The sequence below is a fragment of the Vulpes lagopus genome, chromosome 13 (genome assembly GCF_018345385.1).
Source record: "Vulpes lagopus strain Blue_001 chromosome 13, ASM1834538v1, whole genome shotgun sequence".
In the NCBI taxonomy this organism is placed as follows: Eukaryota; Metazoa; Chordata; class Mammalia; order Carnivora; family Canidae; genus Vulpes; species Vulpes lagopus.
Window position 1 is genome coordinate 58,841,781 of NC_054836.1, and position 25,065 is coordinate 58,866,845.

The 25,065-nt window shown below is 52.1% G+C and overlaps 1 protein-coding gene across 5 annotated transcripts in view; it reads right to left on the reverse strand.

Annotated features, from left to right (window-relative positions):
* TSPAN12 (tetraspanin 12) overlaps positions 1–15,050 on the reverse strand; it is a 65,376-nt gene extending 50,326 nt beyond the window's left edge. The window contains exons 1-3 of one of the 5 annotated variants that reach the window (XM_041727427.1): positions 14,900–15,050; positions 13,806–13,945; positions 359–441 (exon numbers count right to left, since the gene is read on the reverse strand). In XM_041727427.1, coding sequence (XP_041583361.1) covers positions 359–441; positions 13,806–13,871 — 149 coding nt within the window. In that variant the 5' untranslated portion in view covers positions 13,872–13,945; positions 14,900–15,050. Of the gene's footprint in view, positions 1–358; positions 442–7,124; positions 7,257–13,805; positions 14,271–14,310; positions 14,455–14,899 lie in introns of those variants that run through there. The other 4 variants (XM_041727425.1, XM_041727429.1, XM_041727430.1 and 1 more) reach the window with 4 other exon arrangements.
* Positions 15,051–25,065: the final 10,015 nt, after the last annotated feature.

A 25,065-nucleotide genomic window follows, 5' to 3' on the forward strand; every position in this document is an offset into this window, starting at 1 on the left:
CTCGTGATATTAGTGGATCAGCCTTCTGAAATTTGAGAAGAACATGGCAATGTGGACTTTGATTTTCCTTAGCGGGGGAATATGAAGATAAGAAGTCACTTTCTTATAGAAAAGTAGCTATGGTGTCCTTTATGCACAAATATGACACAGCTGACACACTGTCCAGAGGACAGGCAACTTGGTGTTACCATTCCCGGAAACGTTCTCCAGGGCAAGCGCCGTACATGCAAGCGTCTGCAACAAAGGTTATTGATTGTGGAAGAGCATTATCATCCAAACGGCTGAGGGCAAAGTTACTTAGAAAGTAGGGTCTGAGGAAACCTGATGAAAGAAATCAATCATTAGTTACAAAGCCTACCTTGTTTCCGCAGTTAAAGTCAGAACATTATTTAGGTAGTCCCTCATCCAAGCAGAAACTGCCAACACACTGATGGACATTAACTGGGAAGAAAAAAAAGATACAAATTGGTGATCAAAGATTTATACAACATTTTCCGTAGGATTAATCATTAAAACAATTAAAGATTTCTTCTGTTACATAATCATTATGCTTTTTCCCAACAACTGTGTAGAAATTCACTATTCCTAGGAATATCTGCCATTCCGTTTTGTAATCCCATCATAGCCACTAAATAGAATGTCACCAAATAGGACCCAGAGAGCTAAACTGTTAAGTGACTGTTTTCAGGTTCAAGACAGTCATTGAAGAAGATGAAGAGGCCACAGAATGATAAAATTATCAGATGTACAAGATGAGCCTAAAACATGTCACATATAATAGCAAAGAAGCAGTCAAATCCATTCTACTGATGTTCCCACGAAAGTCACAGGAGCTAACTTGAAAGTGCTTCCATTGGGTAAAGGTCAATTAGAGCATCAGAGTAATAATGATGATGATGATGATGATGATAAAATGCAATGGTGTGAAATATCAAATATGCTAAAATCTATGAATTTACAATGATACTTAAAACTCACTTGTCAACCCTTTGTAGGATAGTGGATATTCAACTCATTATTCAGAAAACTGGTAGGAATCCAATTTTTATCCTACCTTTCCTATGCAAACTAAAGAAAGAACCAAAGGCTTCATGAAAGTTTTTATAGAATTTATGCTAATACATGCAGGAAGCATGAGAGTATCACTATCTCACAAGCCCTTCTGAAATAACGGATCTCTAGGCAAAGATCCTCAGAGACTGCCCAGATTACTAGGTCAATAGTTCCCAGTCCTGTCTGTGCATCAAAATCATGTAGGACTCTTTAACTTAAAAAAAAAAAAAGTTATTGAGCCCAGATTCACCCTGGATGAATTCTCGAAAGTAGGGCTGAGATGGGGCACCTGGGGTCTCAGTCAGTTCAGCGTCTGCCTTTGGCTCAGGTCATGATCCAGGGACCCAGATGGAGATCTGGGGGGAGCCTGCTAGTCGGCTTCACCCTCTCCCTCCACCCCCAGCCCTGCTCATGCTCTCTTTCCCTTTCTCTCTCTCAAATAAATAAAATCTTAAGGAGAAAGAAAAAGAAGGAAAGAAGAAAGAAGAAAGAAAAGAAAGAGAAAAGAAAAGAAAAGAAAAGAAAAGAGAAAAAAAGAAGAAAGAAAGAGAAAGAAAGAAAGAAAGAAAGAAAGAAAGAAAGAAAGAAAGAAAGAAAGAAAGAAAGAAAGAAAGAAAGAAAGAAAGGAAGGAAGAAAAAGAAAGACTGAGGCATGAGAAATATGTAAAGGCTCCACAGATGTTCTAATGTGTAGTCAGGGCCGACAACTGCGGGACGTCAAGGCTAACTCCCAGGGTGGAGACACCAGGCTGAAGGGAAATACCAGACCCCTCTGATTAGCTTTAGTATCACAAGGAGAGATAATGTGTCCCCCACGGTGATGCAATCAGAAGTACCCAGAGATACCTTTGAAGTATTTTTACCAAAAAGTCAAACCTGAATCTCACCAAGCCTCCAGCTCTACTTTTCAGTGTCTAGGAAATACAGGGAAGACACTGGAACTCATTAAATGCCACCATGGGGTGGGGCTGCAATCAGCAGAATCAAGAATATGAGAAATTTCACAGGACAAATGATCTGGTTTCCTTAAAAAAAAAACACACACACACACAACTGGCTAATGTGGAAAAAAAGAGGGAGGAAGAAGAAACTACTATAAGTTAAAAATTTTTAAGAGACAACCCAGTGCAATATGGTGACCTGATTTGGATGCTGATTCAATCAAAACAAACAGAGAGATATTTATGAGATGACAGGGAATAGTTTCACATGACTGGATACTTGAAAATGTTAAGAAATTATTGTTTGAGGTATGACAATAGTATGAAGGGTTTTTTTTTTTAAGGATCCTTATATTTATATATGTTTTACATTGTCCATAATTTCTTTAAAATCTTTTGTTAAAGCAAACATAGAACAAGTCTTCCTGAGAGCTCTTCAAATATTTGAAAGTTAACCCCTAGGTTCTGAAGTTCCTTCCTATTTAGATGGAGATTCCCTCAAGTGTGCCTTATGCTTAAGGATGTCATTTACCTTGAATTTGTCTTTTAGTAATTTCTGGCAGCTTTTTTTTTTTTTTAAAATTTCTGGCATCTTAACAGACAGACCTCACTTACCATTGTACATTAGAGATTCAGCTTTAAATACAGAAATAATGAATATACCAGATCGGAAATGAGTCCGTACCGACCCAGACAGCGGTCATGAAAATGCTTTCTGGATGAAGGCTCCAAGGCAAACAGAAGAGGCCGGGCCCTGGGACCTCTTGGGTAGTGGAACAGGGCTACCTGCTTGGAAAACCCGCCAGTGGATTTGCTCCTTCCTCATGCAGTTGCAAATATTTTTCCGACACCTCATAGTGCCTGTACTAGATTTGGAGACCCGACAATGAATAAGAGATGCTACATCCCAGCCTCTGTGAGCCTTTTGTGGGGCACAAGAAAAAAATAGATAAGGCAGGTAATTACAGACCACAGAAAGTCCCATAAAGCACAGAAAAATGAAGTAATCTGTTCACGGTCTCGGAGACTGTAAATGGCAGCGCAGGGATTCAAATCCAAGCCTGGTCTTTGGAGCTTTAGGCTTAGTCACTAACCGCCTTCCAAGCTTAGAGATAAGCATATTAATTTCCCCAGTGAGGAGCCGGGCCGCAGGGCACGCGGGGTTCTTATTTTAAAAGGGGCGAGCCGGCGTGGGGGGCGGTCTGTAGGGGCCGGCTAGGGCCCGGCAGCTTAGCCATAGTCTTGGGTGAGCAGAGTCTCAGGGGGCCCGGCCGGAAGCACAGTAAGGACCCGGAGACCACGGTTCAGAGAAGGGTAAGGCCCGTTTTTCCTCTCCTCATTTCTGGTGGGAATAAAAACAGAGTGGAAACCTAATAAAAGCGACCCCGTGGGTCAGCCACGGTTTATTAATCACGCTTCTGGCTTCTGTGCCTCTGAGGCTTTAACATCTGTTCCCCATGGTCACGCCGGACACACCCTAACACGCGGACACCGAGCCCGAGCCACCCTGCCTCGGCTGCCTGCCTGCCCTCATCACCCTTGGGAGCAGTCCTTCTTCCAGGTTCACACTTTTCATTTTCAAATACCAACCAACGGACCCAGAGCCCACACCCCGACCGCCTGTCCCGCTGCACACCCTCACTCTGGGCCACTCTACACCTGCTGCCGCCCCCCCAAGCTCCGGGTGCCAGACAACCAGGGACAGCCCTGGACTCCAGAGGCTGCTGAAGGCGTTGAAACCAGCCGATCCGAGCCTCCTTACTTGTCTCACCTGTTCTTGCTGATGCAGCGGCCACGCTACGAGTGTGCGCCCGCCCTCTCCCTCCCTGCCTCGCCACCGACCCCAGGGCTTCCCCTCCTGGGCCTCGTGATGATGCTCACGCTCTCTCTCTCTCTCTCTCTCTGTCTCGTGATCCGTGAGTATAATAAACCATCCCTTCGACGGCAGTTGTCTCATCTGTTGGCTTCCTCACACCTGAATAATAACAGAACCTATTAGAGCACACAGGGCTGGCAGGGGACCCAGGACCACCTGGTTAGATCTGAGCCTACGCCCGCTCTCCCTCGCCTGGGCTGTACGTGGACCTTCAAGTACCTGTACGCTCCACGGGGTTCAGGGAAGTCTATTAACGTGACATTGTATCTCATTACCTCAAATTCTTGGGCAATTATAAATGAGTCTCTCCTTTCCTTATCATTCTTTGAAGTTGTAATAACTGATCTTGGTTTCTCCGTCTCTAATTTCTTATAGGCTGTCTTAGCCAGTTTTCAATACCATGGCTCTGAGACAGGGTACCAGTAAGTCGTCAGATGCCTCACTTCGGTATAGCAGACTATCAGTGGTCGTCACGCGCTGTTCTTCTGTCTATGACAAAAAATGCACGATTGCAAGACATTTCCAATAGTGCAGAATGGCTAAGTGCATCGGGTTTTTTTTTTTAATTTTATTTATTTATTCATGAGAGACACAGAGAGAGACAGAGAGAGGCAGAGACCCGGGCAGAGGGAGAAACAGGCTCCATGCAGGGAGCCCGACGCAGGACTCGATCCTGGGATTCCGGGGTCACGACCTGGGCCCAAGGTGGTGCTAAACCCCGGAGCCACCCGGGCTGCCCTAAGTGCATGGTTTTGAAATAATTCTTTCATTCAAAAAATATACAGTGGTCGACGGCTGTGAGGCCGGGTGCCTCGTGGGGTGCAGAGGCCGCGCCAGGCCCTGTCTCGATTCTGCCGTGGACGCGACCAGGGGACACGCGGAGGCCACCGTCGAAGGTGTGGATGTGTGAGTGCAAACCGCAGCAAGTGCTGGGGCTGCATCAGGCTGCTCCAAGGACCCCTCTGTGTGCCAGACCCGTTCCACGGGGTCAGAGGGACCTCCGTCAAGGCGGTGGGGCCTGAGGGGCCGTCGTCAAGGTCAGCGGGGAAGGAGCACCCGGGCAAGGGCGGCGCAGTCAGAGGGCGCAGCAGGGCCCGGGATGCCGGCGGGCGGGCGCTCACCCCGCGGCCCGAGGACCCGGAGAGCCAGGCCTGGCTGCCGGCCGCCTCCTGCCCGAGCCCTGCCACGCCGCCCGCCGCCTGGCCTGGCCTCACGCTGGGCCCCCGAGGCCCGCTCCTTGCCCCCTCCAGCCCTCTCCGGCCCGCGAGTCCCTGCCACTGCCTCCCGCCTGGGCCGCAGGAGCTGGACCTGGCGGGCGGCCGAGCCTCTGCCCGGGCCCTCATCACCCCAGGCCGTGTCCTCCCCGTCCCGCCGCTGCAGACGCGTGGGCCCCTCCGCTGCCAGGCGACGCCAGTGTCTCCAGAGCCGTGGCCCGGCTCCCGTCAAGCTCCCTCCCGCCGCGTGGGGAGCCCCAGGGGAGCTGCGGCGGCTCCCGGGGAGCCCTCCTGCCCCCCACGCTCTCCTGCAGGGCCCCGGGCGTCCTCGGTCACCTGGCAGCCGTCTCCAGCCTGTCCCCGCACACGGGCCGTACCCAGGACCAAGAGCTGCTCGCGCCTCCCCGACGGGCCCGCGTAGACCCCAGGCCTCTGGGGCTCTGGGCCCGCGGCCTCCCCCCACCCCGTGACCAGCTCCAAGGCCCGGGGCGCCAGGCCCCCCCCGACCCCTCCTGCCCCGCAGCCTGGGCCCTGGACGACTGGCGGGGCACCGCCCTGCTCTGTGTTCTCACCGCCCGCCCGCGCACCCCGCGAACCCCGACGGGAGGAGCAGCAGGCCCGCGGCCGCCGAGAGGCCCAGCAGCGAGTCGGCGGTGACCCGGAGGATCAGTGCTTCCAAGGGAACCGGTCTCAACTTGCCGGGTGGGCTCGCCGGGAAGGCTGGCAAACTCAGGAGCCGCTGGAGGGACCGCTAAGCTTTGTACCCCTGGAAGGTTTCCAGGGGAGAGAGATGCCGGCTGAGCCACAAGATCAAAGATTTAGATATCGGGTCAGAGCTGCTTCAAGTGTTCTCAAGTGTCCTGTAAACCACAGACTCCTACTTGACTCTGCCGTGCTCTTGCATCAAGCATCGTAGCCCAAGCATCGTAGCCATGCCCAGGACGTCCGTCAAAACACACACGTCACCACAAAGCTTCATCTAATGGCGCACAAGCGACTCTCAGACTAAGCTGGTTTTCATTATGACATTATTTCTAGCTGCATTAAATGTCTGGGAACAGTTTCATTCTCGAGGAGTGATGCTCCTCACCGGGGTCGAGAAAATCGGAGCAGCGACAACACACGGAGTGCATGCGAAGCAAGAAACTCCGCTAAAAGGAGACGAGGTCGCTCCGGTGCCAGCCCTGATGCTATTAAATCAAGAAGCACAAATCATGCAAGCCATTCAGGACTCCTTACTCATAATGCCATTTTCTTTCTTTTTTTTTTTTAAATGTTTTCTTTTTATTTTTATTTATAATGATAGTCACAGAGAGAGAGAGAGAGAGAGAGGCAGAGACACAGGCAGAGGGAGAAGCAGGTTCCATTCACCGGGAGCCCGACGTGGGATCCGATCCCGAGTCTCCAGGATCGCGCCCTGGGCCAAAGGCAGGTGCTAAACCGCTGCGCCACCCAGGGATCCCCATGATGCCATTTTCTACTGATTTTCCAGATTAAAATAAAATAATTCTTTAGCTGCCACTCGTCATGATTAAACTACTAGGAACGCTGTGATTATCATAGGCAACTAGTCATGTGACTCCTTACATTTTCTGCAGTATTGCAAAATATTGCTTGTGGTTCAAGAAAATGTTTAGAAAGTAACGCAAAGAGTAGAGAAATATACTTCACGTACTACTTAGCAGGACGTTTGCCACATTCTGTCTTGCAAAACATTCAGAATATGCTAGCTCTCGACAAATATTCACACGTATGAAATCTGCTGCATGGGAGACATAATCTGGTTTTGCTCAAATCTAATTATGTAAAAACAAGGATTGAATCAAGTTGTTTTCTAAATCAGGGTTCTTTGTGTGTGCACAATCCCTAAACTACTTTGAAACGTATGCCTACAGTTTCCGCCAAAGAGGAAGAGCAAAGTCACAAAACAGACTTTTAAGTCCTTCAACTGTCTGCCATCCATAATATACAGTCTCACATAAGGTAACAGTGACACCAATAATTTATATTCAAGGCTGACAGATGTTTAAAAATACCTACTCGAACTTTCCTTTTTATGTCAAATCTAGCAGCAAAGAGCAGAATGCAGAAGAGAGATGGGGAGCGTAGTTACGGTTCTCTCTCTCCAGGTAATCGGGCAAGTAATCCAAACTTCTGCAACCTCTGCTCCTCCTGAAAACGGAGAATTGGACTAGGTACTCTTAAAATTCCTTTTTGTCTTAAAAAAAAAAAAGGATTAGAATTGTGATTTTTGAAATATAAAAATAAATCTTAATTATGTGGAGGCTGGCAGCTCAGCGTCAGAAACGCTCGGGCCTGCAGCAAGGATGTGCCCCAAAGCACCCCTGGTGCCCTTCTCCAAAGGGCAGTTCTGATGGACCCTGTGAGGACTACCTTTGCTCAGCTGGGGCCACGTCGTATAAAAAAAACCAGGGCAGCCCCGGTGGCGCAGCGGTTTAGCGCCGCCTTCAGCCCAGGGCGTGATCCTGGAGTCCCGGGATCGAGTCCCACGTCGGGCTCCCTGCACGCAGCCTGCTTCTCCCTCTGCCTGTGTGTCTGCCTCTCTCTCAATCTCTGTGTCTCTGAATAAATAAATAAAATCTTTAAAAAAAAACAAAAACACCTATCAGCTTTATCTCTGAGACTAAAGTTTCTTTAAAGTTTCTTTTTAAAAAGCATGAACATTTGGGGCACCCGGGGTGGGGGTGCAATTGGTTGAGCATCTGATTCTCGGTTTCGGCTCAGGTTGTGATCTCAGGGTCGTGGGATTGAGCTCCGAGGTGGGCTCCACGCTCAGTGTGGAGTCTGCTTGGGAGTCTCTCTCCCTCTCCCTCTGCCCCTCCCACTTGTGCTCACGTGCACATGCTCTCTCTCTCAATAAAATAAGTAAATCTTTAAAAAAAATAATAGATCTTAGGAAAAAAGCACTAACATTTGTTGGAAGGCTCTCCTCTATGCCTTAGAATTAAAGCAAACTTCAGGGATGCCTGGGTGGCTCAGTGGTTGAGCCTCTGCCTTTGGCTTAGGGCGTGATCCCAGATCCTGGGACCGAGTCCCACATCGGGCTCCCTGCATGGAGCCTGCTTCTCCCTCTGCCTGTGTCCCTGTCTCTCTCTCTGTGTCTCTCATGAATAAATAAATAAAATCTTTTAAAAAAATAAAAAAATAATAAAGCAAACTTCAGTGACCTTCAGAGTATAAAGTGAGGGGCTTCAATTTAAAAAACTGTATCTTTATAGACTATATAAAAGTGAATACAAATGTCCACTTGCCATGAATCTCTTTAGGGTGTGCCATGAGTCAAACAGCTAAGGTTCACTAATATGGCCAAGGAAAAAGAAATGGAACATTGACCTTCTGCTGTTTCATTTGTCCTGCATTGATCCCAAAAGTGAACTAGATTCCCTGCCCACTTCTTAGGTTTTCTTTTCTACGTTTCTTTCCCTAGCTCATTAGAGGAGTGTGTCTCTATCGCTATTCTTGTTAGCAATGGTAGGTGAAAGCAATGGCTCTTACCTGCTGGAGAGTAATAGGACTTGAAAATTAACGGTGGGATATTAGATCTTTAAAAATAATAAACAAACATTTGATAAACGTCAGGTGTTCATCAACCTCAGGAACTCCCAGAAACAACCATATTTATCCATATTTGTAATAGCAGAAAATTACCATCTACGAATGACAAGCGTTCATATCATAAAGCCACAGAAGTTGTCTTTAAAATGGAGGAAAGCTTTCATTTACTTAAATAATATGCCATTTAAATGGTAAAAGTGGGATAAATTCGAAGTAAAAATAACTCATTCCTTGCTTCTTTGCGGGCAGAATGTGAATCATGGCTTCAAAAGAGTTCTCTGGGCAGTACACTCACGTGCACCATGTCCCAAGTGACTTCTCCCATTACAAACCCACAACACTCATGACAAACCTACAAGGTTCAGTATCTGCGTGCTAACTCCAGGATAGCTGTACTGGGATGATGCTTCTTCAAAACATGGAACAGCCACTCAACAGATGGCAAATCAAGAGGGCTGGATCCATGGCAAGGGAGAAAAAGCAGTACATTTGTGATCTAATCGTTTCCTCGTAGGTCTATGCCTCATATTTTAAAATATACTCAAGAAAAAAAAAAACCCACTTTGTTCGATTTTCAACTCTCAGAACAGCCAAACAAAAATGTATAGGTACCCAGTTAAGATTTAGTTTTCTTTTCCCTAAAATCCTTTTGGGTAGAGAACGGGAGATGGTACTGATACAGTAGAAAATGCATAGGGGAAAAAAACTGTTCAAAATGCCAAGTGAAGAGTAAAAGGCTACAGCTTTTGACCCCCGAGGTCACGAGGGCAGGTTGCCCAGTCTTGCAAAACAAGAGGCGAGGCCCATCCCTCTCCAGGCTCAGAAGGCGAAGTCTGAGTTAAGAAGTCGGGCTCACCTGCTACGCCGGCTCGCGCTGCGCCGAATTCCAGGGAGAACTAAAGCAAGGACGGCAGCCTGGGCCCTGGACCAACGACGTCACGGACGGGCTTTTTTAGAAAAGCAGATTTCCAGGCCCCACGCGCCCAAGGTACTGAACGAGGATCTGCCAGGTGACTCGTCTGAGAAGCAGCACTCCAGGGGCTGGGGGTGAGGGGGTGGACAGCGAGGCCCTCCCTGCGGACGGACGGACGGACGCACCGGGGGAAGGGGCCCGCTTCTCCACCGCACACCCACCTGGCCCGCAGTGCGACTCCTACGAAAACGTGGGAGGAAAAAAAAATCTGGACTTTGAGTCCCTGTCCTGCCACTTCCTAGCAGGTTATAGCAAGTTACTGCACTTCTCCGAGTAACCTCTCGTTACCCGACAAACAAACAGTTTTCCGGAGCTGTTAGGAGAATTAGACGAGCGGGTGTAAGAAAGCCCAGGAATGTGCCTGGCACAAGGCTCCAAACTATGTCTGACTCAGCAAGGAAATATAGCATCTGCAAACACTGTTTTACCACCAAAAGAATAATGCCAATTCTTCCAAAGCTGGATATACATTTCATACAATTCCAACAAAAATCCCAGCAGATATTTTTAATTATATAAAATAAGCTCACAGCCCATAGCGGAAAAAAAACGCTAACGAAAACAAGAAAGGCGGGTGCTTCGAAAGAACAGAAGACTATGAGAGAAGAGCTAAAATCCTACAGAAAAATTCTAATACTGGGATCCCTGGGTGGCTCAGTGGTTTAGCGTCTGCCTTTGGCCAGGGCATGATCCTGGAGTCCCGGGATCGAGTCCCACATTGGGCTCCCTGCATGGAGCCTGCTTCTCCCTCTGCCTGGGTCTCTGCCTCTCTCTCTGTGTGTCTTTCATGAATAAATAAATAAAATCTTAAAAACAATAATTTAAAAAAAAGAAAAATTCTAATAAAAACAGCATATGAAAATCTGTTTCTTGTATAGCAACAGCATCGATGAAGTCAACGGACAAACAACAAGGCAAGCCTCTATGGCAAATATGAAATAGTTCATGAATATGAATTATAAAATGAAATAATATATAAGAAACATCTCCCGGTCTAAAGAAAATTATGCTCAAGCTCAACTGGGAGGGGAGGAAACAGAAGCACAGCAGCAGTGAAATGACACGTCGAGCCTTTCCAACTGACCCAAATTAAAAAGTGCCGTAACACCCGCAAGACGGCAACAAATATTTGTGTGCATATAATGGGGGGTGTTGGCGTGTCTTCTTTCTAGGGCCTAGATGCCCAAGACAGGATTTCTGGGTCAAAGAAATCTAGTAGCAGTAACGGTATTAATCACAACGATAACGCTGGCTGCGAGGACGACCGCAGCGGTTCCCTGGACCGAGCAATCCACCTCGAGCATCTGCTTGAGCATCGCGACCGTGGGAAGACGGTAATGACCGCAAATACTTCTCTCCACCGTTACTCCCGCCACATAGACGCGGCTACGAGCAACTGCACAGGCCCCTGCAGATACTGACGCCGATCCTCACAGCAACTCTAAGCCAGGAGGACGTTCATCCCCATTTCACAGACTGAAGCACCGAATGTGCCAGGCCAATGCAAGAACTAGGTGAGGACGCGCTGTTTTGTTATTGTCCCTATCAGGTGTCTCCCAGGCAGCACCCCTACTCCTGCGACTAAACGAGGAAACCAAAATTTAACAAAAAAAAAAAAAATTGCGAATGTACATATGTACATAGAAAGGTGCGTGAGTGGGTGTATGTGGACAGGTAGGAGTAAACACATCTTTGTATGACAAAAAGAAAAACAGAGAAGGATCCATACCAGGCAGTTCACATGGATTATTTTGTTGGAGGGGAAGCTAGTGGAAGAGGGTTGGAGGAAGGGAGGAGGGATCTCAATAAATAAATATATCAGAACGTGCCCACAGAACGTGAGAAAGTTAAATTATAGGATAACAGCCAAGACACAACATTTTATATTCTTTAGGGACAGAACAAGCCCTGGAGGAATTTAAGGAATAAGTTTTTTTTTTCTTAAGCCAATTCATTACTCAGAAGAGCAATATCATTTTTTTTAAATGACTGGTGTCTTCCCCCATAATACAGATTATTAGGAAAATTCAAATTGCTATTCTGTGGACAGCTACACCAAAAATCCTAGTAATTCCAAGACTGAGAACTCCGTAATCATCCAAGTAAAGGCGTTATGCAGGAACAAGAAAACTGAGTGGGGGCTACTGATACTGTCGCCATTATTGGGCCATTTGACCGCTGGCCAGTCACCAACCTACACTTGGTAGGTTTGGTTTCTTTCTTTCTTTTTTCTTTTTCTCTTTTTCTCTTTTTTTGTGTTTCTCATTCACAAAGTAAGGAAGTTCAATCAGGCCATCTTTAAATCCCCTTTTAGTTATAAACATGTGATGATTCTATAATTCAAAAGCATAAAGTAGAAAAATGGAAAACGAGTAAATAGAAGTGGTATTATTACAGTTTTTTAAACAGTTCAAGATCTTAACAACAATTTTGTTAGGGTCTGTTTGTTTTTACAAACAATTATGTTTGTTAGCCACCTGTTTGTGGCTAAGCAGGTGATTGAAGGACACCTTGAAAAATGTGCGTATTTAGAATTAAGAATTGCAATAAGATCAATTAGTGATTTTACAGTTCCAAGTGGTCAGTTTAACTCAGTGAGGCTTTTTCATTTTCATATACAGAGAAAAATGCTGCCAGTTTAGACATCTTCTGGATGACTCGCTGAAGTAAGGCTTAATTTGTCATTTTAAAATGGAGCCACCCATAGGGACTAATTCAAACCGAAATGTCATCCTCTAGAGACCACATCTACGAGCCTTATGAAAAGGGGCTGGCAAATGCCATCGAGTCAGCCAGATAAATAAATCGCACATTAAAATTTCCAGCTGAAAATGTTGGAAAATAATTATCAATAGAATACAAAACTGGCAAGAAAAACACTCTGTGTAAGCACGTCAGCTTCTCCAAGCAACCAAGTTTAAATTTTTATATTTTCCTCGTAAGTTTTATGCACAATAATGTGATTATTAAATAACACTTAATGAAAATTTATGCCTGGGTGCAAAGCATAGAAAGTCACTAGCTCATACGGCATAAAGATTTCCATGAGCTTGTTAAATTTTACGTATTTTATTTCCTTAAATGGTTATGGGATTTTCCAACAGCACACACAAAATTCCTTAAAACTTTGCCAACTTAGAAATAGTTACATGAAAACCACCTTTTCAGGCTGTATGGAATCTCCCAGAAAAGCGTACCCCAGTCTTTTGATAGGATTACCTGTGTGTGAACTCCTACAACAACACAGTAAGACTGCCTGCCCCCACCGGGTGTCACAGGCTAGTGCCAGGTGAGGAAGCAATTCTCCGCGTGGACAGTTATCTGGGATTCCTGAAAGCAAGCAGTTCCCTGAGTCGTCTGTCACGACTCTCTTATCTACAAGCACAAGCACGTGCATTTATTTATATCCCTAGATTCACTTCAAGTCTAATTTTACTGCCAGCAGCATGCAGGCGTAGAGGTCTTTCTTTTTCTTTCTTTCTTTCTTCTTTCTTTCTTTTTCTTTCTTTCTTTCTTTCTTTCTTTTTCTTTCTTTCTTTTTTCTTTTTCTTTCTCTTTCTTCTTTCTCTCTTTCTTTTTTTCTTTCTTTCTTTCTTTCTTTCTTTCTTTCTTTTTTTTCCTTCCTTCCTTCCTTCCTTCCTTCCTTCCTTTTTTCCCCTCCCTCTCCTTTCTTTCTTTCTTCCTTCCTTCTTTCTCTTTCTTTTTTCTTCCTTTCTTTCTTTTTTCCTTCCTTCTCTCCCTCCCTTTCTCTTTTTCTTTCTTTCTTTCTTTTCTTTCTTTCTCTCTTTCCTCTCTTTTCTTTCTTTCTCTCCTTTCTTTTTCCTTCCTTCTTTCTTTCCTTTCTTTCCTTTCTTTCTTTCTTTCCTCTTTTCTTTCCTTTTTCTTCCTTTTTTTCTTTCTTTTTCTTTCTCTTTCTTTTTCCTTCCTTCCCTCCCTCTTTTATTTCTTTCTCTCTCTGTCTCTCTTTCCTTTCTTTCTTTCCCTTTCTTCCTTTTTCTCTTCCTAGTTGCAAATAGCGCTGGAGCTAGGTCAAAGGCATTTTAAGGTCAAAACTTACTCCTGCGAAGAACAGAGGGTGCGGCGCTCCGCAGCCGGGCCCCGGGCGCCAGGTGCACCTGCGGGAAGCCCGGGCCGGCCAGCCCACCTGTCGCGCAGCGGAGCCCCCGACTCACCCAGAAGAGCAGATTGAGGGCGTAGAGGAGGCAGCGCAGGCACTTCACCGAGTCTTCTCTGGCCATCGTGAGCCCGGGCCGGGGGAAGCCGCATCCATCCTCTCACCACATCCTAGCCCCGCGGGCCACGGGGCAGCCACCTGCGGGGCAGCGAGCGGCGGCCTGACCGTCCCGCCCCCTCCGCCGTCCTCCCGCGGGCCCCAGCACCACCAGCCCCGGGCTCCGGGACGGCTGCGCCCAGCACCTGCCGGGGAGGACGCGGCGGCGGCGGCGGCGGCGGCTCCGGCTCCCGCTCCCGCTCCCGCTCCGGGGCAGGCGGCGCGCAGCCCTCCCCGCTCCCTCCCCGCCCCCTCCCCGCTCCCGCGGCGGCTCCACCGACAGCTCGGCCCCGGGGGTCCCGACGCCGCGGCCACCCGACCCGGGGACGCCACGGACGCCGCGGGACAGCACCCGGGGGTGTCAGCACCGGCCGCGCCCGCACCCGCACCCGCACCCGCACCCGCGCCCGCACCCGCGCCCGCAGCCGGAGTGTGAAAGCCCGCGGCCCGCTGAGCCGGGATCCCGCCCGGCCCTGGGGCTGGTCTGGGGGGGCGCCGCGGCCGCAGGGACGGGTCAGCCCGCGGCGGGCGGGGCGGGGCGGGGAGGGGCGGGGCGGGGGCGGGCGCAGGGGGCGGGCGCAGGGGCCGGGCCGCTGCTGCGGTGCACACGCCGGGTCGCCTCTGCTGTCCCCTCCCCCGGCCCCGCCGCCGCCGCGACCCGCGCTCCCCGCCCGAGCAGCACAAAGCCCGGCGCGCCCCCCTCCCGGGGCGCCCCCCGCCGCCCCCCCGGGCACCCCCCGCCACCGCCCCTCCCCGCCTCCCCATCCCGGCACCCCGCCGCCCCCCCTCCTGCCGCTCCTCTTCCGGGGCACCCCCCGCCGCCCCCCTCCCGGGGCACCCCCCGCCTCCCCCCGGTCCCGGTGCACCCGCCTCCCCCCTCCCGGGGCGCCGCACCCCCCGCCTCCCCCCTCCCGGGGTACCCCCCTCCCCCCCTCCCCCCTCCCCCCTCCCGGGCGCGCTGCCCTTGGGCCCGGGGGCGGGGGCGCGGCCACTCACGGTCGGGCGGCGGCGGGGGCTCCTCGGGCCGGGACGCTTCTCCCGGGGACCGCGGGGCCGCGAGGCTCGGGCTGCGGACGCTTCCTCCGCCCCCGCCCCCCCGCCCTCCTCGCCCGCGCCCCCGCCCCCGCCCCCGCCCCCGCCCCCGCCCCCGCCCCGCCGTCCCCCGAGCCCCGGCCAGTCCCGACGCGGCGGCGGCCCGGCCCGGCCCCGGCCCCGGCCCCGGCACAGCGCAGGGCGGGCGGGCGGCGCATGCTCGGGCCGCGGCCGCCCCGCAGGACCCCGGGGTGTCGCCGCCCCCGCCCCCGCCCCCCGCGGGAGCCCGGGCCGCGCCGAGCAGGGGGCGGGGCGGGGCGGGGCTCCCGGGAAGGGCCCTCGCTCTAGGGACGGTGCGAGCTGGGGGGGGGGGGGTCCGACCCCCTGCGCCCCGGGACGGCTCTTCCCACTTCCGCGGTGCGCGGACGGCGCGTGGGCAAGCACCGGGGAGGCCGCGGGAAAGCGCCCGCCCCAAGCCCACCTAGAAGGAGCAGGTTTCGCCCCGTGTCGCCCCGTGTCCTGGCACCTTCAGAGCCCGGATACCCTGACTTCAGCGGTGCGCGGCCTGATGCGTCCTTGAATGTGGTTTTAGACTAGAAATTCAGGAAGTACTAAAGGGATCCCAGGAGGCTGCCCTTGCAGAAAAGACCTTCCCTTTTGGAGGTAAGAAGTTTCACATTAAAAAAAAAAAAAAAAGAATCACTGGATCACAGTCAGTCCCCGTATAAAATGTGGATGATGTTCAGTCCACATTTCTGGGATCACGTCTGTGCACCTCGTGTGGCAAATAAAACTATGCTAACAAGTGCAGGCTCCATGAAACACAAGGAGCGTCTTCAAGAAAACCCAATAAGGGAAGCCCTGCCCACATTTCTTTAGGGGAAAAATGAAAATTAGAGTTCTGGGTCTCTGGTGGCCGCCAGTTGCCGCATGACCCCCAGGGTGACAGTGAAACACACACTCTCGTCTGGGCAGAAGCAAAATCAAGACTAAAAGAGAACCTGAGGGCTCAGGGTTGGGATAAGGAAAAATCTTGGAAAGCAAGTCAGTGAGCTGAACGGAGAGTAGAGAGGTTAGTCACCCACACAAAAGACCAGGAGAGACCTGCAGCGATCCATGGGTTGGGGCTCACTCTGACCCTGAAGGGCCTCCCGGAATCCTAGGAAAGAGCAAAGAAACCTGCTGTTTACCCTCTGTCACTCTCTACACAGGTCCCAGGGGAGGACGCCTAGGAAAGCTGCATCTGAACCCCTCTGGCGCCACATGGTCCTCCAAGAGGCGGAACCATCCCCATTCGAGGAGAGTCCATGACCATTTTGTTGGCCATTAACACCGACAAAGTGCAAATAATCCAGTCACTGAACAGAGATCTTCCCCTACTGTGAGAAAGGAGTGAAGTTGCCTTTTCATGACTCATAAATTTTTTTTAAATATTGTATTTATTCATTTGAGAGAGAGAGTGTGTGTGTGTGTGTGTGACTGGGGTGAGGGCCAACAGAGGAGGAGAGAATCTCAAGCAGACCAGATGCTGAGCTCAGAGCCCGATCTCATGACCCCGAGATTATGACCTGAGCCAAGATTAAGAGTTGGTCACACAACCGACTGGGCCACCAGGTGCCCTGTAATTCATAAACTTTTAAGGATCCTAGAATAATAAGATTCTTGGAGAACAGTGCTTTACAAATATGAACATTTCACCTCCTTCTAATAAATAGAGCCAAGAGAATTTCAAGCAAGTGCTCAATGTTACATCTCTGATTGCATCCGATTCCAAACTAAAATCGGGAGTCATAATTCTCCAGCACCCTAGCGCAGCGATTCTCGAATGTCCTGTACATTTGAATCCCTTGGAGAGCTTTGGAAAAAATCTGAATACTTAAGCCACACCCCCATGTCAACTGAATCAGAATCTCTGCAGATTCGGATGTGGCCTAGGCACCCAGATCTTTCCAATCCCAAGGTAATTTTACTCCACAGTGAACTTCGGAAACTATTGCAACCGGCGCTTTACAGATGCCTGAAAACCAGCAGAGGAGTCTCCTCGGGTTTAGCTGGCTCAGATCCCTCCCCTGGGAGCTGATAAATTGGGATTGATATTTCCATTTTACGAGTTAAGAAGAAAACAGAGCTGCTGTAATATCCCTGATAAATGGCCATCAGAGTCCGTGTCAACACTCCAGGAGAGGAGGGGCCCTCACCGTCTTGGGGGCCTTGCCCTCCTGAGCCGTGCTGCCGGTTTCACGGGCCGCACCTCCGCTTACCTGCTACCCTTCAACTCTAACCCCGCCTTTGGGAGCGCACAGCAGGAGCAATGCTCCCGTTGGACACCCAACTCCTTAAGGGTAGCTGCTCTGCCCCCCTCCGGGCCTTCTCCAGCACGATCATAGGAGCACGTAAGACTGTGAGGATGACTTCTTCTGTGCACAAAGGGAAGATGGAGAAAACTACCAAACTGGGCATGACGGTGTGAATACAGAATAGCACCTTAGAAAGGTTGTGTGGCCTATGCGTTGCCCGTGAGGTCGGAGCCCAATTCTGTGGTCGCGTGTGCCTCAGCATGGACCCTCTGAGTGTGTGGCACCTACTGTGCCACGTGCTGAAGATAGAACGAGACGGGTCTCTCTCCTCCAGGACAGGGAAAAAACTTTTCAGTTTATGTACTACTAACAGCTACTCTTGATGGGCAGTCTTATATGTGCCAGTGCCAAAGTCGGGAGGAGAACTCAGCCGTGCAAATAAACAAACAAGTACACACGTAAGCAAAGCTCAGCTATGCAGTAAATAGTACAAGGTTCTCACCCCACAAAGCAACTCATGGCACTATGTCTTTCGCACTCGCTCTGCTCAGGTTGCGCAGGGGGAAGGAGCAGCGCAGGCCCTTGGTTGGGAGAACGAACTTTTTTTATACATATAAATTTATTTTTTATTGGTGTTCAATTTGCCAACACACAGAACAACACCCAGTGCTCATCCCGCCAAGTGCCCCCCTCAGTGCCCGCCACCCAGTCACCCCCACCCCCCGGCCCCCTCCCCTTCCACCACCCCCAGTTCGTTTCCCAGAGTTAGGAGTCTCTCGTGTTCTGGGGAGAACGAACTTCTGTTGCTTCTTGGTATATGAGGTTCTCACAAGTGCACCCGAGAGAGCGCTTGGCGATCAGTAGAGAGGGAGACCAGTGTGCTGCGAGGCTTGTGCGCCTGACGTGGAGGGTGCGTCTCCATGTGTGTCTTACTGATTCCTCAAAGCGACAGGGTGAGATATTGAGACTCAGAGGTGACTCCTCCAGCCCCATACAGGTGGTAAGTAGAGAGGCTGAGATCGAAGGATCTGACTCTTTCCACACTTAATCTGCATGACGATACTATTTCACCTTGGGGGAAGGATTCACTGACAAGTCTCGTGAAGAAAAATATCTTAGACATTTTTATTAGTTCTTGGGAATAGGACGCTGAACTCCATAAATACGTGTACCCAAATGCAGTTGGTGACTCTACTTTCACCTTTTACCTCGGAAAGAGCATGCCCCACAGGACTTGAGGAAAGCCTTTAGGTAAACTCAGCATCAGACAAATTACCCTCAACTACAAGCCTCATGTTGGCAAATAAAATACAAGGTGCCCAGTGAGATTAGAATTTCAGAGAAATGACAAAGACTGTGTTGGCGTAGGGGTGTCCCAAATACTGCGTGGGACAGACCCCGCACCGAGCACACACCTCCTAACAAACTGCTCATAGTTTACCCGAAATTCACGTGCAGCCGGGCATCCTACGCCTTTATGGGCTAACTCCGGCCGCCCCGTGCAAACCAGGCAATTCAACTGCAAGGGCCACAGCAGTGAGAATGAAGTAAGTATATTATTTCCCATCACGATTAAGTCCAGAGATAGCGACTCATCCAGGGGACAACGACATCAGGGCTCCAGTTCCTTCTCCACCTTACTCCTCGGAGGTCCGCGGGGTCCAGGCCACCGTCCTTGGGCTTCCTCTTCCCATGATTGCAGGACGGGGCGCACATCCAGGCATTGTTTGCAGTTACTACTTCTTGTAGAGGAGGAGGAAACTAGTCCCTTCCGTGGGCCTCCCTTAGGACCAAGGAAAGCTCTCCCCGAAGTTTTGTAGCAGGTCACCCCTGGTGACTCATTCGCGCGAGCCCTGCCTCACACTCAGGTAAGGGTCACTTACCGGCAGGGAGCGGGAGTCTGCGTGGACTCTGAGGCCGAGCAGGCCGCGCGGAGCAGGAGATGCTCAGCAAAGGCCCCAGTTGCTGCGAGAACCCCGGGCAGGAGCCTGCCGGCAACAGCAAAGCACCTAAGACAACCCCATCGCATCCCGGCCATCTCACGACCGAAGCTGCGTCTCCCCCCGTTGGCCCGTGTGCACCCTCAGCTGAGCGAGGGGTGCCCGAATCAGCAGCCTCAAAAGACCCCCGCAACATGTCCCTCTGGAGCTTTCCTCAAGCCCAGCCCCGGCACAGAGGCACAGAGGCACAGAGGCACAGGGCCCGAGATCTGGACAACTCTGTTGGCGACCCTGGGACAAACGGTCCAGGCTTATCTGATAGATACCTACTGAGGGGTCACTACAGGCTCACAACTGGGATGGGGGAGACCAAAAGCTGTAGCATCACGGGGCTCTCCAAGAATTCATGACATCATTGGCACCCTTCCTCTTCAGTAGGCAAAGTCGACGGAGTTTCAGAACACGTTCCCTCTGTGCGAAGTCTTCATGGACGGTTCTTCCAAGCAAGCCGTCGAGCTTCCGTTCACAGAGGGCCGCCAAGGCCATCCTGTGACTGCGCCTTGGCCGCTCCTGCTGTGCCCACAACGTAAGGACGGGGAGGAGGACAGATGCCACAAACCTCATTGGTCTTCGTCTGTGCTTCTGGGTTTCTCCAAATGTTCATTAATAAAACGCTCGTTTGTCTACATTGGATAAAAATCTCTGATTTTAGAAACATGTTCTATGAGCTCATCCAGACTCACTAACATCCTCATCACACCATGGCCCAAACAACTAGCTAGTTATTTATTCATTTATTTATTTATGTTTTGATTTATTTTTTGATTTGATTTGATTTGAAGATTTTACTTATTTACCCATGAGAGACCCAGAGAGAGAGAGGCAGAGACCCAGGCAGAGGGAGGAGCAGGCTCCCTGCGGGGACCCTGATGCAGGACTCGATCCGGGACCTGGGGTCAGGCCTGGGCCCGAGGGAGGCGCTCAATGCAGAGCCACCCAGGCGCCCCCCAACCAGCGGGTTTATGTCACGAGAAAGGTTGTGCTTTCGCGGTGTTTCTGCAGAATTCTGACCGATGAACCCGAGGCCGTCCCTTCCCACCTCCCGGCCTGCGGGAGCTCCGAGCTGCGGCTGCGGGCAAGCTGGGGAGTGGGCGGGTGGGGGGAGGGCGCACCTCCGCCTCCAGGCCGCCTCCCCGGGTTTGCGCCCCCGGCGCTGTTCCTCGGGAAGCCGCGGTAAGGGGCCTCTGCCCCGTGTGCTGCGGGAGGAGGCGCCGCGGGGCCGGGGCCTTGCTTGGGTCGTGCGCTCGCCCCCCCCTCCCCGGGTCTCGGGAGTCGCGAGGGAGCGGGAGGGCGCCTTGGGGGCCGCTGCGTCTGCCCAGCGAGCCTGTCCTCCTTCCCCAAGGGCCGGTGGGGGTGCAGCCAGGCGGGCTTGGGCGGAGCTCCACGCCCACGGCTTCGGGGCCACGGTGGCGCTGAGGCACGGGGGGGAGGGGGGGGGGGGGGGAGGGGGGGGTGCTGAGGGTGGTGGAAGGGGTGGGGGTGGAGGGGGCGGGGGGTGGAAGGGGTGGGGGTGGAGGGGGCGGGGGGTGGAAGGGGTGGGGGTGGAGGGGGCGGGGTGGTGGAAGGGGTGGGGGTGGAGGGGGCGGGGTGGTGGAAGGGGTAGGGGTGGAGGGAGCAGGGTGGTGGAAGGGGTGGGGGTGGAGGGGGCGGGGGAGGTGGAAGGGGTGGGGGTGGAGGGGGCGGGGTGGTGGAAGGGGTGGGGGTGGAGGGGGCGGGGTGGTGGAAGGGGTGGGGGTGGAGGGGGCGGGGTGGTGGAAGGGGTAGGGGTGGAGGGGGCGGGGTGGTGGAAGGGGTGGGGGTGGAGGGGGCGGGGTGGTGGAAGGGGTGGGGGTGGAGGGGGCGGGGGAGGTGGAAGGGGTGGGGGTGGAGGGGGCGGGGGGTGGAAGGGGTGGGGGTGGAGGGGGCGGGGTGGTGGAAGGGGTGGGGGTGGAGGGGGCGGGGTGGTGGAAGGGGTAGGGGTGGAGGGGGCGGGGTGGTGGAAGGGGTGGGGGTGGAGGGGGCGGGGTGGTGGAAGGGGTGGGGGTGGAGGGGGCGGGGGGTGGAAGGGGTGGGGGTGGAGGGGGCGGGGGGTGGAAGGGGTGGGGGTGGAGGGGGCGGGGGAGGTGGAAGGGGTAGGGGTGGAGGGGGCGGGGGGGGTAGTGGAAGGGGTGGGGGTGGAGGGGTGATGGAAGGGGTAGGGGTGGAGGGAGCAGGGTGGTGGAAGGGGTAGGGGTGGAGGGGGCGGGGGGGTAGTGGAAGGGGTGGGGGTGGAGGGGGTGGGGGAGGTGGAAGGGGTAGGGGTGGAGGGGGCGGGGGGGTAGTGGAAGGGGTGGGGGTGGAGGGGTGATGGAAGGGGTAGGGGTGGAGGGAGCAGGGTGGTGGAAGGGGTAGGGGTGGAGGGGGCGGGGCGGTGGAAGGGGTAGGGGTGGAGGGAGCAGGGTGGTGGAGGGGTGGGGGTGGAGGGGGCGGGGGGCAGGGCTGAGCGGGAAATGTCGCCGGAAGCCAGACGGCAGCCTCGGGGAGGCCGGGAGGCTGGGCCCGCGCAGGTGGCACAGGGGCTGGGGCCGCAGGGCGCCGGGCAAGGTTCGCAGGCCCCGGGGAGCCGGCCCGCGTGCGGGTGATGCGCCTCCGCGTGCAGGTGACGGGCTGTACCTGCCGAGGCCGGTGCGGGCGGATGCACACAGGCGGGGCCGTGGGGAGCAGGCGGGTTCCAGAGCCCACGCCACGTCCCCCGAAGCTCCTGCGGCCTCGGGTTGTCAGGTCACGACCTTCAGCTCAGGAGAGACGGCGGGTGCGAGGTTCAGGAAGGGGCTCGGCTCGGAGCAGGGGACTTGGCAGCTCCTTCGGAAGCGGGGACAGCCCCGGGGTCCTCCTGCCCGAGCGCAAGCGAGCAGGAGAGCTGGGGGGGGGCCTTGAGGTGCGGCTGGAGGTGAGGCCGGATGCGAGGGCCCCCCCCAGGCCCGGGCTTCCCCGCTGCGCCCCCGCGCCCCGCCAGGCGCCCCCCCCCCCCGCCCCCCTCTAGCCCTCCTCCTTGTGGCCTTCCCTGAAGCTTCTGTGCAGACTGAGCCTCCTCCTGTCACCGCGCATCCCCCGGCCTCCAACTCCTGGTGCCCTCTCATGGGGACCACGTAGCCGACCTGGAACCCCTGCCCCCGAGGTGTGGGCTGTCACCCGGCTGTCCCCTGGGCCACTCCGCGGTGGAGGCCGGTGCAGCCGCGGTGCAGGCCGCAGACCCCCAGCTTGCAGAGGAGAGCGGAGGTCCAGGCGGTTGGGGTCGCGGGCGGGCGTGGAAACAGCACACACTGGCCGCGGGAAGCGTTTCTCCCAAGAAGCAGCCTTTGGCCTGGATGACTTTGCAGAGGACGCGGTGGCCAGGGGCAGTGCTGACAACAGTACCAGGGCTGGCGGCAATTACTGGGATCTGCCAGCTGGCTGCGGTCAGGGAAGGCGTGGAAGAGGGCCCCAGGAGGACCCCGGTCACCCCAGGGTGGCTGTGACCCGCCCCACGCTGGGTCCCTGCACAGCAAGGCCAGAGGCTTCACTCCAAGGGCAGGGGAACAGACCGCGCTAAAATCACCCCCCACCTGACCCCCATCCCCAAACAAATAAACAAGCAAATAGCAGCACCAAGGCCCAGAGGCGGAGAGCCAGCACCTAGAGTGGCTACCATATATTCTCTGCGATGTCTGGCTTCCAACAACAACAACAAAAATGAGGCCCGAAGAGAAACAGGAAAGTATGACTCATATACCAGAAAAAAAGCAGACAACAGACACTGCCCGTGACAGTGACCTGATGGGGGACCCAACAGACGGGGATTTCTCGGTAGCCGTGACTGGTGTGCGCTCCCCAGGGGGGGGAAAGGAAGGTCCCGTCACCCAGAGAATGTCACTGACAGCGATTATAATGTTACCGTGTGGTCTGGACCCGAGAGCACACTTTATAAGAACATTTTATATAAATAACTGTGTGCCTGTGTGTGCGCGCATGTGCACAGGACACTACGTGGAGGTGTATGCGGTGGTTGGGCCTGCAGCACCTGGAAACTCACCTAACACACCTGCAGTTAAGGTCCTAAGACCACCGGCCTCTAATCAGAAAGTATTACTAAATTAACTTTTTGGAAAAAAGACTCTGAGAAAATATTTGAAGGGAATCTTACTTTTAGGGGATCATAATATTTCCAAGTCTAACTCTGTGTCTGAGCCACTTCACACCCATGCAGTGTGTGAAATGACCACTGAACTGGGAAGCAGAAGACTGAGGTTCTAATCCAGATTTTTCCTGAGCCGGGATCCCTATTGTCGTCCAATGGCTCTCCACCTGGAGGGATAAGAAAGAATTTAACTTAGTTAATTTTAATATCATGGTTCCAACTTAGAACAATTCAATCACATTTAAAGCCCTGTCCTTCGCGGTTCTGACAAAAGTTATTACCCATAGTAATTTTTTCAGAGGCAAAGCATTCCTGATTTCACATCCTTTTCTCAAATCTAAACACTAAGTGCTGATACTGGGCGGGACTGGGGGTGTTCTTCAATTTTATTGATAACAATAGTTCAGTGATTTGATATTATTATAACTAATCACATCCTAATTATTAAGGTTCAAAGTTAGGTTTACAATATTAGTTTACATATTGTCTTTATTATTTTTTTAAAGATTCTATTTATTCATGAGAGACACAGAGACAGGCAGGGACCCAGGCAGAGGGAGAAGCAGGCTCCCTGAGGGGAAGCCGACGTGGGACTTGATCCCAGGACCTCAGGGTTACACCCTGAGTCAAAGGCAGACGCTCAACCGCTGAGCCTCCCGGGTGTCCCTACATAATGTCTTTAATTTAAAAAAACAAAAACAATCTCCTATTTCTTTTTTTTTTTAAAGATTTTATTTATTTATTCATGAGAGACACAGAGAGAGAGAGAGAGAGGCAGAGACACAGGCATAGGGAGAAGCAGGCTCTATGCAGGGAGCCCAATGTGGGACTCGATCCCGGGTCTCCAGGATCACACCCCATAATGCAACGCTAAACCACTGCACCACCGGGGCTGCCCAACAATCTCCTACTTCTAAGAGACCTTTAGAAATGGTCCTTGTGTTATATAAACCAAGTACTCAAATCTGCTCTAGGCGTACTTAGGCATGATAGATGTTAAATTTGGCTTCTTCCTTACTCTCCTTTTGTCTTTCAACTTGGAGATGGCTGTGGTTGAGCCATACGGTGCTGCCACGCATCCACATTCATACTTGGTCCTGTAATTTTTTGTTCGTCAGACATTCATAGTAGGCATAATTTGTACTTTATAAATCCGTACTAATTGGTAGCTACTAATTTCCTCTGTTAATTCAGATTCAAGACCATAAATCACGATGCATTTAACCTACCATTCTTTCATTTACAGGATAAAAATGACAATGTGATATGATTTTTATGACTTTACAGTCATCACAAAATAATCAGTACGTTAGTAATCAGTAATAGCTCCGTACGAGTACATTTGAGGTTCTCAATTGAATAGAATGGGGGAAAGGTGGTTTTCTAAAGACATGTTTTCGGCCGAAACTAACAGTAGTGCCAAATGTTTTAGAAATTTTTTGCAATGCAGATAATAAAACTGCAGTGAATTGGACTAGAAATATCAAACTCATTTCAAATAACTGGCTCATTCTTAAGTCTAACTCCCCACTTCGCACTAAGCATCCTCTGCATGAATACTGAAAAAGAAACACTTCACTCGCCCTGATGAATGCAACAATTATAACACAAAAGAAATCATTAATGCACCAGAACAGAAGAGTATGGTCTGCTAGCATCTAATTAGGCTCTCACTGTAATTATCCTCCATTTGAGGAA